The sequence below is a fragment of the Loxodonta africana genome, chromosome 23 (assembly GCF_030014295.1).
Source record: "Loxodonta africana isolate mLoxAfr1 chromosome 23, mLoxAfr1.hap2, whole genome shotgun sequence".
Classification (NCBI taxonomy): Eukaryota; Metazoa; Chordata; class Mammalia; order Proboscidea; family Elephantidae; genus Loxodonta; species Loxodonta africana.
This window is the reverse complement of record NC_087364.1, coordinates 54961825-54981317: the sequence shown is the minus strand read 5'-3', so window position 1 is coordinate 54981317 and position 19493 is coordinate 54961825. Positions and strand designations below refer to the sequence as shown.

General features: G+C 37.7%; 1 protein-coding gene across 10 annotated transcripts in view; it reads left to right on the top strand.

Annotated features, from left to right (window-relative positions):
• The window catches only part of TBL1XR1 (TBL1X/Y related 1), a 190293-nt gene that overhangs the window by 141842 nt on the left and 28958 nt on the right, over nt 1-19493 (top strand). For all 10 annotated transcript variants that reach the window (XM_064275495.1, XM_064275494.1, XM_064275491.1 and 7 more), the window contains 7 exons: nt 6977-7122; nt 9328-9550; nt 10246-10378; nt 10752-10893; nt 13925-13988; nt 14081-14178; nt 15488-15548. In XM_064275495.1, coding sequence (XP_064131565.1) covers nt 6977-7122; nt 9328-9550; nt 10246-10378; nt 10752-10893; nt 13925-13988; nt 14081-14178; nt 15488-15548 — 867 coding nt within the window. The remainder of the gene's footprint in view (nt 1-6976; nt 7123-9327; nt 9551-10245; nt 10379-10751; nt 10894-13924; nt 13989-14080; nt 14179-15487; nt 15549-19493) is intronic.

The window sequence follows — 19493 nt, the reverse complement described above, 5'->3', positions numbered from 1 at the left end:
TCTCTTTTGAGATGACTTGAAAATTGAGTGCATTTGACATGCAGTATTGTAAGTAATGGTTGACTTTAAGTATGCTGTCTTTAATTAGCGTTTGCCCAAGGGCATTAATAATTTGATTGCCCTAATAACTCATTTGTAGCAACCTTATGCAGGTAAGTAGTTTTTTTTTTTTTTTAGTGGTAACAGAATCTGATAACAGTGTTAATTTTAGAAGACCCTAAGCAGTTTGGACCTTTTTGTTTCCCTGTTTTTCCCCCCTCAGCATCACCTGTGACTCTCCTGTACTTATTCACAGTTTTTTTTTTCCCCTGGAGAAATTGTTGCTGGCAATTATTTGTGAATAATTTGTAAACTTTCGACACTTGTGTGTGTGTTGTTGCTTTGTATAAGAAGATAATAATTTTATGTAGCTTAAACTGTACATTTGGTTCGGGGGAGAATTCTTGATCCTGGATTTAACTCTCATCCATTACGTGTCAAAGAGCTCCCTAATATCTCTATTTATACGGGCTTGATTGTTGGGAGCTACGAAACAAGTGCATCTTAACGATTGAAAGGCTGACTGGAAATTGTAAAAACAATATGTCCTTGTTATTAAGATGAGAAGTTATTTTCTAGATTGTGATTCTGATTACTACCACTTTAAAAAATCCTCTTTTTTTAGAAGTAAGGTTTATCTTACATACGGTCTTCATTCATAAGAAGGTGATAAGTATAGGTTAAAGCGTTTGGTTCATAAAAGTTCACTTTATCTCCCCCACACTCTCCTTTCACTGTTTTGTTTTAAACCTTTCAAAGGGGTATCACATCTCCCTGGACTTAGACCTGGCACCACCTGGCACCACACCACTTTTTCTGAGAATGGGCTTACTCCAGATACTCTGTTTGTGAGATCACGTGTTAAAACCACATGTTCTTTTTCTTTATTCTTAAATTTAGAAAACATGATCACACTAGGCGCAGACTAACCTGAATGTTTATGTATAACATTCAGTTTCTGAACTGTAACACCATATAACCCATTCACTTGTTTTTTTGTTTTGTTTCTCATTTAATATTTTATATCAGCCCCTGTAATGTCTAATTGGCAGTAGTCAAATGACAATACAGTTTCTCTTGACCCAGATGAAGGCAACTGAGCTGAATATCCATTCCTTCGTAGTCCGCCCCCCCCCCGCCCCCGATACCATTTATAAACAGATTTTAACAGTGAACTGGATGGAGGCAGATTAAACTGACTGTCAGTAATGTGCTTCCAACCAGGAAGACCCGGAGTGAGGGAAGTTCAGGAGTTGGTATGTCCATCTTCAGTCTTCTTTTTAATTTTAATGAGTAGATGACGAGCTATAGGATTGCAAGTAGGTATAGAGTTCTGCTTTATAATTGAAATATATGATAACATTCATATGACAAATAATCATCTACATTATAGTTCTCAAACACAGCTAATTAACAACGAATAGCAAGCAGTTGTCATAAATGGTGGCACTTAACGATACTTTGATACTTCCAAATCAGTTTTTCTCTTTATTTTTCAGTAAGCTGACTGACCCTATTTCATTGATACATGAAATTCCCATTACACATTCCTACTGACACACTTATTAAAGGATAAAGGTCTTTTAATAGTTGCCAAAAGAGAACTTGTTCAATCTTAATAACCTTTTTGTATATTTAGGAAGAGCCAGCATAGTGAGGGTGTAAGGAAACCTTTTTAAGTTGCTGGTAGCACTGTGGAAACCCTGGTGGCATAGTGGTTGAGTTCAGCAGTTCGAATCCACCAGGTGATCCTTGGAAATCCTGTGGGGCAGTTCTGCTCTGTCCTGTAGGGTTACTGTGAATTGAAATCGACTCAATGGCAACGAGTTTCCTTGGTAGCAATATAAATTTGCTCAAATTTTTTGGAAAGCCATTTAGCGATCATGAAAACTTCTTTAGTATGCTTCTGTCCCCTCTGATTTTTGAGGGGAATCCATCCAAAGGAGAAAAAAAAATTAGACACGGCAAAACCTGTACACATAGATATCTGAGGGAGATGCTTTTGAGTTGTGAACATTGTGAAAGTCCAGATGCCCCACAGTGGGGCGGATGAATCATTTACTGGCTGGAGATAAGGATGCTGGTAAAATTACTTCAGAAAATATAATTTATAGAAAATATTCATTGTCATATTTTTTAAAAAGCAAAATTAGGCATAAAATTGTATAGCCAGTGTATTATATTGTACTGAAAAAACCCTATATGTGAAGAAAACAAGGAAATACACAAAAATGCTACCAGTTGCATTGGGTTTTGGTATTGTAATTTTTCCTCCTTTTCCACATTTTCTTTTATTATTGTTGTAAGTTCTAGGTCTAATTCCTCAACAGCCAAGATCCCCTATAGCATTTTTTCCCATTTCTCTTTACCTTTTCTAAAATCCTGGTTTGTAGAGCAAGGCTTTTTAGAGCAAGGTTGGAAATATGTTTGGGGGCACTGTGGTGATGGGAACAGGGATAAATTTTCTGGACTTTTCTGACCTAAAGATTAATAAGTCCTTGGATAAATCAGATTTTCCTTGTAGACGAGAGTACTGTATTGTGATGATAACTGAGCTTTGCCTCTTTTCATCAGTTTTTCTTGTTCAGATGCCCTATGCCTTAGGCTCATTTTCTTAAGGCCCAACTTTTATGTCTGGACTCTCTGTTTACATAGTTGTCAGGCTCTGGAGGACTGACTAACTCCCTTTTGAGAACATAACCCTTCCCATCCCAAGGAAGGGACACCTTGAAAGAAACTGCATGTCGAAGATGGTTGTTTTGTGATCTCATTTCTTATGTGAGTCGTTCATGGTCTCGTGTAACTACACAGACACCCCCTGCCATTGCTCTTCTGTATTACTGAATTACTATATACTCAGCGTGTGGTTTTCAGCCATATTCCTCTCTGGAATCTTTTCTGTCTCCCAAATCTTAATTACCTAATGAATGCTTACAGTACTCGATTATGGAGACACTATTCATAACAGATTTGCTCTTACCTCTGGAAAGAAGGGAAGCTATTTTTGGCAATCATGTCAAATTTCAACATTTTCACAGATTTAGATAATCCCTTTTGCCTTCCAGTGTGTAAATCAGAAGCTGTTTCTGAAGGTATTTCCTGCATATCGATGTACAGATAACTGGGAATAATTTCTGACATAAACCGGTTCAGTTTTTAGATCGTTTTTCAAGAAACGCTTAAATCATATACTTTTTCTGGAGTCAGATTTTCTGATGTGCCAACGTGCATTGTAGTGGAATTGCATTATATTTTAGTTGAACCAACGTTTATTGAGCACCTGTTAGGTCAGATAATGTGCCAGTTTTCCAGGATTAAAAGGTAATTAGACATAAACCCCATCCTCATGCAGCCTAGTCTAGTAGTCTCTCTCTCTGTCACGAGAACCACTTAGTGGTAAGTGCCACTTTAAATGTATGTACAAATTATAGGATCAACATAGAAAAGACTGGTTAACCTTGGGGGCAGAGAAGGGAAGGACTTCACCAACATTCAAGTAGGAGAAAAGAGAAGAGGAAGAAAGGAGTGAACAGTGCACCCAAAGGCCCAAAGACATGATTAACACAGCACGTTCAGGAAGTTACTTGTAACATGCCATTACTTGAATTCGCTGTGCAATGGGAAGAAGAGTGGGGATGTGGAATTAGGAGGATGAGGCTGGAGCAATAGGCAAGGTCAGGTCTCAAAAGTAATTGTGTGGCATATTTAGGAGTTCCTTCAAAGTGCTAAAATAAGAAATGAGATGACCAATCTGTGTTTTAGAAATAGTATTCCAGTTGCAATGTGGTAAGTGTACTGAACTGAGGAAGAGAGGAAAAGAACTTTTGGCAACAATAGTCCAGGCAAAGAACAATGGTGACTGAACTCAGGTTCTGGCAGATGAAAGGTGATGACAGAGCCCAGAGAGGTAGGATGATCGGATTTGGCAAATGGTGGAATTGCAAGAGCTGAGGGAGAGGCAGGAGTTAGGATGACTTTCAAGTGTAATGAAATAAGATCAGAAAATTTTTAAGGAAAAATAAATTTTATGGAGGAGAAGAAGAAAAGTGGTATAATTTTGAACTTTAATTATTTTAAGCTGCCATGCAATGCTATGACTAGAAATAAAGACAAAATTATAGTTGAATTCAGCATTTATTTAAGCAGAGCATTTTAAAGCGTGGAGCTTCTCAAGGGTAAACATCAATGAGAAGTGCCAAAACAATGCTAATGACTACTTCAGTGTTGTTTCATGGCTGGTTGAGAGCATTCCAAGCTCATCTGAGATAGCTTGAAATGCATATAAGCACCTGTGATAGCTCCTCTCCTGGTCTGAGGGAACAAATTCGGAATACATGCACTATTATAGCCTAAAATTGACATGGTTCCAACTGCAACTCTTACGATACTCTTGGACATATTAATACTTAAAGCTTAAACTCTCAATCAGCTCGTTTAACAGTATGAATGTAATGATTTTGACTAAAATGCCCCCATGAATAGAGAGCACAGAAACAGACTTTGCTACAACTTACAAATCTGACATAAATCAAAACACTTCTGAAACCTTGGCACAAATAAGGCCGTTAAGATGTCTTAATGTTTCATACATTACTCATACCACTTTCCGAGACCGTGAGTTGCAAAAAGAAGACAGACGATATACTCTTGTACTGTCTGTCAATAAACAGTAAACTTTCTGCTTTAGCTTTATCCTGGACAGTTAACTGTTCAAGAGGAGCAGGAGGGTGTAGTGGTTAGGGTCATGGTCTGTGAATGAGTTTAAATCCTTACTCTCTTACTTAATGGCTGTATTTTCCCATCTGTTAATTCAGTTTATAAAATAATAAATTTATATGGGTGTACAGTTTCTAACACAGTTGCTAACATATGGTTGGCCCTCTGTAAATGATATCTCCTGTCTAAAACCACCCTAAATCTCAAGGCCACTTGGCTACTTGACATCACCCCTACTGCCCTACTCCCACCATGTACGATTTACTGAGGGATTTATTTAGGGGAGGTTTTAAGTGGAAAACAGGAATCTCTGACCTCGCTGTGTAGGGATTTCACTGCCACCTCACACCCTGCCCCACCCCCACCGCCACCCTTCCCAGCCCTTTTCTCCTTTCCACCCTGACGATGTGGACTCTTCTCATCTTCAAGTGGTTATGGATTCCGGACAGACAATGGAAAAAGGCGTCCTCTTGCCTGCTTTTTTCCTTGGCATCTTTCTTACCCATCTCTGAGAGCTCAGATTAAGCCAAAAACTATTTATAAATGTGTTTAATTATGATCTTGCCTGTGGGTGAAATCATGAGGTTAAAATCAAGGTCTTAAAGCTGGCTTAATTTCTTGTCTCTCGTACTGTGAGTTACAGGCACCGAATAATTTAGGTATTCTATTTTTTTTTTTTTTTTTTAAAGGGGGAAGGAGGGTGCTGTGAGAAAGATCATCTTAGGTACTGTGGCCTGTCAATTAACCAATTAAAATATTTCCTAACCACATGCTATTTGTGAGCCCGCAGTGTCTTATTACAGAATGTTCACAAGTTCCACAGGAACTTAGAATGCAAGTACAAATGCAAAAAAAAAAAAAAAGACACATACTGACCACTAAAAAACTGGGACTGACAGGCCGGACAACAGAATACTATCATATAGATTGTCAGTTTTAGCAAGAGCCAAATCAAGCCTGTATTTATTACCCTATTCAGTATGAAACATTCTATATCACATATAGTTTAATCCCACTAATAGCAATTACTGCTTAATGATAAGCTATGATAGATACTTTGGTAAAGAGAATAATCACCCTTGTCTATCAATTTACCAGAATTTAACCTTTGAATTTGTATGGACTTGCTTTTCATGAAACACAAGGCCAACATAAAGTGCTCCCTCTTATTTTAATTGACGGAAAGCCCTTTTCATTGTTCAAAGTCTCATTAGGAAATATTTCTAAATGAAGAGATTTTTGTTGTGTGAGTATTCTGGTTTTAAGTATTTCAAATTAAAAGGAAAGAATCACTGATGGAGAGCACAGAAATTGCATTTTCATTTGCTAGCTCTCCATTTCCTAAATATTCATTGAAAGTAGGTTATTACTAAGTGGCAAAAAATTAGTTAAAAAAATTAGTGTTTAATTCATACATAAAATTCCATTTAAACATAAAAATTTGCATTCTTAAATTTCAGTTTTCATTCCTTATATTAGCTTTAATTTACCTTTCGTTTCTTAAGTAGCTTGAAGGTAAATGGCAAACTATTGAATTTATAAGATGTTTCACAGTTTTTAGGAAACCCTGGTGGCCTAGTGGTTAAGTGCTACAGCTGCTAACCAAAAGGTCGGCAGTTCGAATCCGCCAGGCGCTCCTCGGAAACTCTATGGGGCAGTTCTACTTTGTCCTGTAGGGTCGCTATGAGTCGGAATCAACTCGACGGCAGTGGGTTTGGTTTGATTTTTGGTTCACAATTTTTATGTAAAAACCTAAATATACTACAGGAGTATTAAATGCCTCTTAATTTACATTGGCCACAGTAATCTTGAGTTCTGCAGTTGAACCACATGATTTCCAAACCATGTGATTTTTTTTTTTTTCACTTTAAAGTTTTGGTGCTTTTTATTGAGGAAAATATCTGAAGTTTGTAAAATTTGAAGCTGTATGTAATCAAGTATGTATTAGAAAATTTAAAAAAAGTTATGAGTACGTTAAATAATCAAAGAGAAAAAAGAAAATCTATAAAGGCAAACAGATTTTGATTTGTTTAGATTTTGCTATTTCTCTTGTTTGAAATGTTTGAAAACATACTGGACCTTAGTTACTAATCTGAGATTTCCAATGGATGGAATGTGATTTTGAAAGATTATAGATATAGAGGTCTTTCATTTGTGTCATTTAGCATGTTGCGACTAGGAGAATAAATTCTAATACTCTTTTTTTTTTTTTTGCTTTTAGGATTTTCTCATTCTGCGTTTACCTTTGGCATAGAAAGCCATATCAGTCAGTCTAATATAAATGGTGCCCTCGTTCCACCTGCTGCATTGATTTCTATCATCCAGAAAGGTCTACAGTATGTAGAAGCAGAAGTTAGTATTAATGAGGTAAGGAAGACTTATTTCAAATACTAATTCTTATTCATAAAAATATTCTTAAATTAGATGCCTTGCTTGTTTACTTAGTATCTTTTTAAGCTTCCCTGCTTAACAAAAGTGAAGGGCATCATTCCTAACAAAGCAGTCAGGTTGCACACCCAGAGCATGTTGGCTCCCAATAGTAAGAACCATTGTCTATAGCTTATTTCTCTTAATATGCTTTTCCAAATAAAGAGTAAGAATCATTACAACAACAGGATTGTGCTGTGGAATGCTGAGGCCATAATTGACGAGCAGTTAGAAAACCTTGAGTTGTTTGGAAAGATTATATATGCCCTAATTTTGGAAGGGAATTTATAATTGAAGTTAACTCTTGATACTGTTGCCTGTCTTAAGGTCCATGTATCGGTAGTTTATTTAGCCTTATTGTTATTTCAGAGATGAATACTTTTCCAAGTATGTTGAAACCGGTGAGAGTCGGAACTCAATGGGACTACCTTGTTTTACCAAATGTTGAAAGTTTTCTGCCTTTGATAGGGTGCAGTGTTACCACTTCTCTGTCACTTGCTGTAGTGGAGAATGTCTGAGTGTTCCCTCTTTGACAGGTTTCTGCCTTACACAGCTTCTGGCTTTCACAGGTTCAGTATTTATTGTTTATAGTATTTTAAAAATGATTTGTTATTTTTGGGTTTCCTCATCTTTATGACTGAAAAAACCCAGTAGTATTAAATTAACATGTATCGTTATTGTCTTATAGCACTTTCCGTCCCAAAGTACTCTTTATTTAAGAGGGAGAGAAGATAAACAAGCTCTGCCAATGGCCAGAGATGATGCTCATTTAAAATTTTACGTAGTACTCCACGATGTATCTGTGTTGGTTTGGATAATATACCAAGGTGGTACAAACGGTTAACCTGCTGACCTGCTACCCAGAAGGTTGGCGGTTCAAGTCTGCCCAGAGGCACCCTGGAAGAAAGGCCTGGTGATTTACTTCCAAAAAATCAGCCACTGACCACTGTGTAGAGCACAGTTCTACTGTGGCACACATGGGATCATAATGAATCAGAATTGACTAGATTGCAACTGGTTTTATAAATTAAAATACTTTGTTCTACTCCTCAAACATTCCATGACAATTAAAAATTCGGAAAGATGTGCTGTGTTTTTGTCACTAAGAGTACCCCATCATTCCACTGTAGATTGTCAGTGGCGCGTGTTCCCCAGTTCAGGTATAGTATTATTAGCAACCTTCACGTATGCGTTCTCCTCGCTGATGTGCAGTTTCTGATTTGTTCAGTGTCTGTCTCTTTTGTGCTCCCTGAAGATCTTTGTATTAATTGTGAAGTTCCTAGTGTCAATGAGTGGAGCTTTGGAAAATTATAGAAATGCCACAAAATTAAAGATCACTAGCCTGTGTATTGTGATGGTGCTTCTCAAATGCTAGCACGCAGAACTGTCATCCAGAAGGTGTGTTAATACACAGATTTTTGAGCCCCACTCCCAGAGATTCTGATCTGTGGGGTTGAATATACATTTCATTAAGCTACCAAGTGATGGCGATACTGTACACTTTGATCCAATAGCACTGGCTTAAGAGAGCCCAGCTGCCATCAACTAGCTTCGTGAGCAGGAACAAGTCTTTGCATTTATTGTGCTTGCCTTTCAACGTTAGTGAGATGTGATGACTGGATGGCATAATATCTGAAGTCCATTCCTGCTTTAATATTGTAGTCAGGTAACAAGAAACTTTTCAGTACAGCAAAGCTATTGTGAACTCTTTTTTTCTTCCAGTTTTAAAGAAGTATTGACTATAATGTGACTCCAAACTTCATTATATGGACTATTCCACATTGGTCATTGCTTTTGACTAATTGAATTTTGGAATCTGATCATTAAAATCTTTATTATCTGGGCCTACATCTTATTATCCCTTTTAATTTTCATCAGTGGCTTACATTGCACCTGTATCTGTATAACATTTGACGACAGCATGGACTAATTGTAGAGGAAAAGTCAAACAGCACCTGCCACTTGCGGTTTCCATCTTCCTTTCCTCCTGACTGCTTTCCTTCTTACAGGAGTTTAGAAAATTATCTAAAATCTGTTTTTGCTCGGAATGAAGATTTTTTTTTTTTTCATTTCTGCTGTTGTATGAATACAGATAACCCTAATGTTACTTTTGATTTGTCTTCTGTCACAATTTTCCAAATCCAGGATGGTACCTTGTTTGATGGTCGACCAATAGAGTCCCTGTCACTGATAGATGCCGTGATGCCTGATGTAGTACAAACGAGACAACAAGCTTATAGAGATAAGCTTGCACAGCAGCAGGCCGCAGCTGCCGCAGCTGCCGCAGCTGCCACCAACCAACAAGGATCAACAAAAAATGGAGAAAACACAGCAAATGGGGAGGAGAACGGAGCACATACCATAGCAAGTGAGCTAAGAAATCTGAAACATTTCTTTTCAGAGGCAATAGTTTGCTTTCCAGGACTGTGCCATCTTCTGAGCCACAATTTTGTCGAATAACTTCATCTGTTTCGTTTATGCCACTGGTTCCCCTAACTTGCGTTCCACGGTTCAGGTTTTTATTTCTAAAACTCCAAACCTAGATTTGTTTTCAGTGACTTTCTTTTTTAATGTTTAGAGTCCATTTTCCACAATTAAATAAATTTTTACCTCTGTATTTGTTTTAAAAAATTGCAATACTTGTTATTAACAAATACGATAAAGCTCTGATTTTGAAATATAAAGGCAACTCTGATATTATATGAATGATATCAGCAACCCCTACTGGCAGAAACTCAGAATAGTATTGGCATGGACTGTATTCAATTCAGACCAGTTTTAGCCGTATCTGGGGCTAACCTTTTATAGCCCTTTATTTCTCCCCTCCGTAACCTCACCCCTAAACATACACTCATATTCATATATGATCATATTTAACTAGAGATAGGGATTTATTTCTTTTGCGATAAAGTCTGTATAGTCTTTGTCAGCTTAACCTTGTCATAGTAAAAGTGTTATACTGCTATTATGAGTAGGTAGTTGCTGGTTAAAAGCCTCCCCTTTCCGCCCAGGATGTTGTAAAATCACCTAATGATAATTTTCCACTTGGTCCTCCTGATACAGACAACCATACTGACATGATGGAAGTCGATGGAGACGTCGAAATCCCCCCCAATAAGGCAGTGGTGTTACGGGGCCATGAATCTGAAGTTTTCATCTGTGCCTGGAACCCCGTTAGTGATCTCCTGGCATCGGGGTGTGTTTCTACAGTGCAATTACGCTGGCTTTTTTTTTTTTTTTTAAATCTTAGTGAATTATTACACATTTTAAAAATATATTACATTTGCAAGCTTTCGGTTTTTGTTGTTGCTGTTTTGTTTGGCGATCACCCTGCCTCTGTAAATCTTCATTCCTTCATGAAGTAGTTTGAGGTGTTTTAATTAAGCTTGCTACCTCAGGGGTGCTCAAGGGCCACAAAGTGGAGAACGGGAAAAATACTGGCAATAAAAACTCCCACTAGTCTGGTTTTTATTTTCTTTATTAATAAAAATAGTAAGGTGTAAATATGTTGCTGTGATTGTGTGATACTTGAGAATATGAGGATTTAAAATACATTGCATACTTTACAGGTCTGGAGACTCAACTGCAAGAATATGGAATCTTAGTGAAAATAGCACGAGTGGCTCCACACAATTAGTACTTAGACATTGTATACGAGAAGGAGGGCAGGATGTCCCAAGCAACAAGGATGTAACATCTCTAGACTGGAATGTAAGTATCTCTGCATTGTCCATGGTGGGTGTAGTTACTAGTGTACTTGACCTCCCGAGTCTCAGACTAGTGGTAGGGTTTGTCTGTTTGTTCAGATAGTTTTGGATTTCATTACTTACCAGAATAACGTGCTATGAGTCCTCATCTACAAATGTGATGTTAAAAACAAAGGCTGGCCTGAGAGTAGTCAGGCTACTGTTCAACTTGTAGCTCTTCTGTTTATCCAGCAGCATAACCTTGGAAAATTATTATGCAGCTACTTCGTTTTCTTCACATGTATGATAGAAGTGTGATAACGGTGCCTGCATCAATGAGGTTATAGGTGAAATTTCTTAGCACAACAGCAGACACATTCTGAGACCTTAACCAAGTCCTTTGTGTTAGGGATAAAGAAATCTATATAACCAAAAAATAAAGTTCTTGTTTTTCTCATTTGGCTGCGAACTAATGAAAGCTTCATTGCCACCGGCCCGTTAGGGGCCATTAGTCTTCATTACTTCAAGGTTTATTACAGCAATAGGAATTTTAAAATTTTTGGTTCTATTTATGGATTTAGGTAGACAGGCTCAGACTGTCTTTCTGGGATAACTTACTTTGACAAAACGGTTTGATTTCGTTACTGATAAAGCTTTATCCTTTCAGTTGCAAATTGATGATTCCCAGCTTAGTTGGTTTGTTTCCATTATTCCCATGATTAGTTTGTGAAAAATGAGTGTTTTCACAGTTCCCGTATTTTTGTCTTTATTCCACGTTGCCTTTTTCCTTCCTTATCCCTTGTAACTATCTCTTACAACCACCCCCCCGTCCACCACCACCACTACCACCATTTCATTGTTGCCAAGGATTTCTGGGGAATACTGTCCTTTCCTTAGCAAGTGAACAACCTTTCTTTCTAGGACGTTTATTCAAAAATTTTTTGTGAGGCTTTCCAAAGGATCTTCCAAATGTTACTCAAAGGAATGAGATCTATCTTTAAAAATGATTACTTCAGCTGAAGCTCTCAGTTCTGGCATTGATCCAGAACTCGTAGTTATGTATTTTTAATGTTGTCTTCTGAAGTTTCCAGCAACATGTTTACCCTTCCCCTCCTGTAAACTATTTACAATTCTAGAAATTTAAGGGGTTTAACACATTGCAATATTATTTGGTTATCAGATCAGGACTGAGTATTATGTTCTTAATATGGGTCCTCTCTTGGTTATCTTATGCTGCTATAACAGAAATACTACGAGTAGATGGCTTTAACAAACAAATGTATTTTCTCACAGCTGGAGGCTAGAAGTCCAAAATCAGGGTGCCAGCTCTAGGGGAAGCCTTCTCCTCTTTCTGTCAGCTCTGGTGGAAGGCCGTTGTCTCTTTTAGCTTCTGCTCCTGGGTGATCTTCATATGGCTAGGCATCTCTCTTCCCCCATCTCTGCTCCTCTTGCTTGCTTGTTAATCTCTTTTATATTTTAAAAGAGATAAACTCAAGATAGACCCTAATCCTGCCTCATTTTGTAACAAAAACCTATTCACAAATGGGATTATAACCATGGGTAGAGGTTAGGATTTACAACAGGTATTTTTTGGGGACACAGTTCGGTCTAAAACAGGTCTTCTTTATTTCTTGATCCAAAGGACTTGTACCTCTCTTATGTTACTTGAATCAGACTATATTAAATTTAAGGAAACAGTTTACACTGAAAAGGATAGTTATCAAATATAGGTATGTTTATCTTGTGATCCTGAACTTCAAGTTATTATGTTAAAAACTGTGGGCTTTTCAAAAATGTGTTATTCACCATGAATTCGAATCTTCTACCAAAAGGGGGAAATACTGTCTTCAAGTAATAGTTTGTTTCCACAGCTAAATCAAGAGTTTAGGAGGTAGTCTTTTCTTACTTTAGTTGTCCATGAACTATAAGCATTTGGGGACTGTTGGTTTAAAGGAAACCTCCCACATGCACATGCTGAAAGTAAACTTCTACTCTTGGCTTCAGTGTGCTTTCTTTTCCCTCAGGTAGTGCCCTACAGGAGTTTTGAAATCCTGGCAGGACTGAGTCCATAGCCCTCAGAACCAGCGTTTGGTTTATTTTTGGTCACTCACCAGTAAGGCTAAATGCCTCGAGAAGTCTGAAATGAGGCAGCCTTGTTTTGAGTACCCTTAACAAAAAGCATCAAGAAGGTGCTGGGTAAGGCAGGATTTCATTCTGTCTCCAGTACCGTTTCCACTCATCCCAGCAATAGTCTGTTTAATGCATCTGTAACTTCGCACTTCGCACTTTCACAGAGTGAGATCTGTCCTTCCTTTTGGCTGGTCATCAAGGCAGGGCACAGAATATAACCTTAGAGAAATTCATACGGATTTCTTTGTAGTGAAGTAGTCTACGCAGTTGTACTCACTTCATTAACTGTAGTCAAGCTGCACCCTTTCGGGCTCTTTTCCTGCTTTGCTCCGTTTGTTGGTTAGGGTTTCACAGTGAGGAGAAATTAACAAAGGAAAGAAACATTAAATAATAAAAAAACTCTGATCATTGGAAACAACAGTATTGATGGGTCAAACCTATACATTTCTTTCAACAGTAGGAGAGTTGGAGAGAGGGCCATATAAAAACTTCTAACCGCAGTTAAATATTTTGGAAGTTTTTGCTCTTTATTTGTTTAGATCGTTACAAAACTATAATGTTGATGTTCTCCCCAGCCCACCACCCTGCGCCCACCCTCAGCCCTGTGCGTCTGTGACAGTGTAGTAGACCTTGAGCATTCATGAGTGCCGTGCAGTTGATTTTGTGTCAGAACAGTTACTGCCATTACTGAGATGTGGGTTATGTCTCCTACACTAACTAATTAGACTGCCATTATCATAGGAACCTCACAGCAGGGAGGGTGTTCCATGGGCCTTTGGTGGCATGCACAAATAGGCAAGACAGGAAGTTTTGAAGCAGAGAATGTCAGGGGCCTGCTTACTAAAAATTTAGACATGAAATATTTTAATAACAATTAAGTGTTCTTTCTGGATTCTGTAATTGAGAGAGATGTGTTTCTCTGACAGAGTGAAGGTACACTTCTAGCAACTGGTTCATATGATGGATTTGCCAGAATATGGACTAAAGATGGTAAATGAAACCTTTTCCTTTTTTACCTTGCCGTTATTAATCTGAGTTACAAAGTTTTAAATAGTTTGACTGTTTTTCTTTTTCAATTTTAGGTAACCTCGCCAGCACCTTGGGGCAGCATAAAGGCCCTATATTTGCATTAAAATGGAATAAGAAAGGAAATTTCATCCTGAGTGCTGGAGTAGACAAGGTAAAAGAACAGGAAACTAATTGTCAAGGTTAATGTGTTGCATAATGTATTTGGGAGCAATGTTTTCTCTGCTAAGCACACAAATAATAAAACATTCACATTTGGGAAAGTCAGATACGAATTTATGATAGTAAAAAATGCTTTCTTAGATTCATCTATTAGCTCGTTGCTGAATTACACCTCAGTGTCCTTCATCCCTTATCTGTATGACCACTCCTCATTTTTGCTGGAATTTGAGCCATAACGAGTGTCATACCTCCCCCCACCTTTCTCCAGCTTCTAGTTGAGCTCTTCAGTAAATGTGGCTCTGGCGTGATTCCTTGGAAAATCCTAGAACCAGTCTGTTACCTGACTCCTGGTGCTTAATTGAAAACGTAAGAAATGCCAGGAACTTTTTAGTTCTCCTCACCTAACTAGGATGGTGAATACAAATGAGTTTAAAACATGGCCTCCTTCCTCCTTCATTTCCTTAGGTCATTCTCTCTACTACAGTTCCCAAAACGAGTAAGGGAGAAGGAAATTTAGGATTATTTTAATCCAGGAAATGACATGCCAATAGGGAGAGTTAACACACTGTGTTATCAGAAAGGAAAGTGTTGAGAAACTGGTTCAGGCTTTGTATTCAATTGAGCAATTAAAGCATGACAGCAAAACGGAAAGGAAAGTGGAGGAGGCTGGGAAGGGGAGAACAAAGCCCTGTTAGCAGTCACTGCTGGTGCTATACAATACGTTATGTCCATAAATTAGTAAATGGGAGAGTGCTAAAGGGATTTGAGAATATATTCATTCTAGTATATACATCGTACTTTGGTGTACTGTGAAAGGCATTGTTTTAATACTGTCAAAATTCAACCTGTCTTTTTAAGTAAATGTGATCTTTGAAGAGCTTTCAATATTGAGAACTAACTTCATTAATCAAGAACTTGTCTTATATCTAAAAAGCTGTAAGGATATTATATTAAATACACGATTGCAGTGGAGTTTCTTAAGCAGGGGCTGTAGTTCATTTCCTTTTGGGTCTGTAAAATCGAATATGATGCCCAGTACTTTGTAGACAACTAATACTTGTTATTTGAAGTGAGTTGACTGATGAAAAATCACCAGAGAAAAATTAACTGCTTAGTATTTGTTTTTCCTCCCAGAAATGGCATTCATAGCCTCATTGTACTATTTAGGATAAAATGTTAAAAACTAAATTCGTCCTGACATTTTATATTGTGTTAATATAATTAGGCATCGAATTGATGCATCTGTTATAACCTCCTTTTAACTTCATAGCAATTTATCTTTATTTTCTTACTCATCTCAGACGACAATTATTTGGGACGCACATACTGGTGAAGCCAAGCAACAGTTTCCTTTCCATTCAGGTAAATCTTTACCGTTTACATGGAGCTTTCTTCTGTTTTTCTAAGGTCCCTGGGTGGCGCAAATGGATTGCACTCAACTACTAACCTAAAGGTTAGTGATTTGAATCCACCCAGTGGTACCAGTTCCCTGGAAGAAAAGGCCTGGTGATTTGTTTCCTTAAAGTTACAGACAAGAAAACCCTATGAAGCAGTTCTGCTCTGTATAGCATGGGGTCACCATGAGTTGGAATCTACTCAAGGGCAATGGGATTTTTTTTTCCCTTTCTATTTTTCTAATTAAATTTTTAGCAGCATATAATTTATTGAAGATCTTGAAATATGAACCTCACAACTAGTCTTTTCAGGAGTTGATGTTTGATGACTTTTAAGATTGTTAATTGTCAGAGGACCATCAGACGTTTTCCATAAAGGAAGCATTTGCAGCCTAGTGCAATTAGAAGTGATATTATTTAATGGAAAGATTGTAGATTTTTGAGTCAGAAGATCCCCCTGCTTAATAAGCCTTAAGACTATGTAAGTCACTTAACCTCCTGGAGCCTCGTTTTCACTTACCTGTAAGTAATAATAAGGTATTTTTTATGAGGATAATGATATATGTGGAAACACTCTGTGAACTACTACAAGCTTAGGCATTGTTGTCATTTCTCATTTTTGGATTGATTCATCTAAATCAGTCCTCCTGTGTACCTGAAACAAAAAATAAGCTTTTTCCAGTGCTATTGGAACTTGATCCTTAGGTCGATTTCTCTGTTTTTAAGAGATGCTTTAATAACATTTTTTTACTATAAAGTATTTGTCACTTATAGATGATAATGATCATTTAAGAATATTGACATTTCGGCAACATTCGGGTCTTTGGTTTTCATTTTGTTTCGGTCAAAGTGACCAGTCCCCTGTAAGTATGGCAGAATATCAGTGAAGAGAGTATAGGCACATGGAATTGAATACACCTTTTGAGCCCCACCTTGTCATTATATATCATTTCATTGGGAAGTCTTGCTAATTTCTTTGCCCTTGAATCTTTAAGCAGTTACACTGCTTTTGCCAGAATATTCTCCCAAACAAAGGTATTGAAAGAATCACATTGAGCATCTTCTTCAAGTAAAACACCTGTTGCCATTGAGTCTATTCTGACTCAGCGACCCTATAGGACAGACTAGAACTGCCCCATAGGGTTTCCAAGGAACATCTGGTGGATTCAAACTGCCGACCTTAGCTTGGCTGCTAACCATGGCACCACCAGGACTCTTCTTCAAGTAGCACTCAGGTAATGGGAATGTTCCATAATGTATCAGCCCTCTATTAAGGCCGCTGCTAGTCTATAAAATGCCTTTGTGAAAAAAAGGCACCTCTCTGTTGATGAGCAGAGATGCCTAAATGGCAGTTAGACAATGCCTTTGTGTCCATATCTCCCCTGCCCCCGAATGCTACCTCTTCCTCCATGACACACAGCCATGCACCAGAGCACGGGACCTGTTGAGCAGAGCTCGGCTGGATTTGAGTTGCCATGCTTCGTTTCAGCTTAGAACCACAGTGCCTGCTTGTAGTGAGTGAATTTCCTCACTACTGTAACTAACTGATGATAAACTGGAACAAGATGCCCAGTCGCTGTTAGAACAGTAGCTTTAGTGCCATCTGATCTAGCCTGCTTCTTTAAAGATTTCGTTTTGCTTGGGAGGAGTTTTGATTCAGAGGCTGACTGAGATAAAAATCTTTGGAACCATCCTTTTTACGAACAGCTAGTGGCAAGGCATTACCTTCAGACCTGCAGCTTCTGACATTTTGCTTTTTTGTCTTTGTCTATTTAACGTCACTCAACAAGCCAAATAAGGTGCGAAATTATTTTTCTGTAGAACCTGGGTAACTGGGTAACAAATGTGTAGATAAGTTTGCAAGCATTTATGTTAAACTGTTCAGCTTGATTGAAGATTACCATGCTAATAGGCATTTGCACATCAGTTTTTACCTGTTTTACTTCATTTCCACCTCTGCTTCTAGCTGTCCCCCAGATGGAATTTTCCTGGGCCTCTCTTAAGCCTGGTAAAAGTTTCTCTTACCTCATAGGAGTGTAGTGAAGTTGAAGTAAGTACATGTGTGGCAGTGTTAGCTACCATCTAACGAATATCAACTTTGTGCTACAGATAGTGTTAGTTTTGTACATTATCCTATTTAGTCCTAACTAGGTCCCTGGGTGGTGCGAAAGGTTTGGGTTCAACTACTGACCTAAAGGCTGGTGGTTTGAACCCACACAGCGGCACTGTGGAAGAAGGTTGTGGCAATCCGCTTCCATAAAGATTACAGCCAAGAAAACCCAATGGAGCAATTCTACAAGGTGTCCACGAGTTGAAATTGACTCAACAGGAACAGATTATTTGAGTAAAACTGTATAAGTTTAGATATTATTGAAATCACAAACTTCAGTCTACCCACAGTATTCTTTCTTATAATTTTTTTTTCATTTCTAAAACAGCTTTATTAAGGTAGAATTGACATAAAATTAACTGTATGTATTTAAGTTGTGCAAATTGATTCATACTGACATGTGTATAACCCCCAAAACCGTTACCGTGCTCAAGACAATGAAAGCTTCCATCACCTTCAAAAATTCCCTTCAGCCATTTCTGATACTTCTCTTCTCCCTCCTGTCTTCAGATAATAACTGATCTGTTTTCTGTCGCTATAGATTAGTTTGTAATTTTACATAATTGGAATCATACAGTATGTACTTTTTTTTTGGCTTTCACGCTACCTATTATTTTGAATTCATGCTGTGACAGGTATCAGAGGTACATTCCTTTGTATTATTAAGTGGTATTCTATTATGTATGCTGTTTATCCATTCATCTATTGAAGAAAATTTGGGTTGTTTCCAGTTTGGGGCTGTTACAAATAAAGCTGCTATGAACATTCATGTACAAGTCTTTATTTGGACATAAGCTTTCACTTCCCCTGGGTAAATACCTAGGAGCTTTGGCTGGATCATATGGTATGTGCACGTTTAACTTTTTAAGGAACTGTCAAACTGTCTTTCCAGAGTGGTTTACTTCCCATCAGCACTGGATGAGAGTTCTAGTTCCTCTATATGTTTGCGAATACTTGGTATGTGGTCAGTCTTTTTAGTTGTAGCCACTCTAATAGATGTGTACTGGTATCTTGTCCCTGGTGGTGTAGTGGTTAAGAGCTCAGGCTGCTAACCAAAAGGCTGACAGTTTGAATCCACCACATGCTCCTTGGAAATTCTGTGGGACAGTTCTACTCTGTCCTACGGGGTTACAATGAGTCAGAATCAACTTGATAGCAATGGGTTTTTTTTTAATGACTGATGATGTTGAGCATTTTTTCATGTGCTCATTTACCATCTGCACATCTTCTTTGTGAAGGTATCTATTCTTTGGTTCTTTTACTTAATTGGGTGGTTTTATTCCTGAGTTTCAAGAGTTCTTTATATATTCTGGATGCAAGTCCTTTATCAGGTATATGCTTAACCAATATTTTCTCCCGGTCTGTGGCTTGTCTTTGCATTCTTTTAACAATGTTTCTCAAACACCAGAAATTCATAATTTTGATGAATTCCGTATTTACTAACTTGTTCTTTTATGGACGCTTTGGTGCCAGTCTAATTTGCCATTTTTTCGTTTTTCTTGAGGTAGAAGCTGAGGCCATTGATTTGAGACCTTTAGTCTTCTTAATATGGACACTTAATGCTATAAATTTACCTCTACTATAATGACATCTCACAATTTTTTATATATTGTGTTTTCATTCATTTCAAAATATTTTATAATTTCCATTTTTCTTTCTTCTTTGACACATGGTTAGTTAGAAGTGTGTTATTAGTTTCTGAATATTTGGGGGTTTTCTAGAGATCTTTCTGATACTGATTTCTAATTCCATCGTTCCTCTAAATGCGTATTAGTTGTTCGATAATGTTGTTCAAATCTTGTA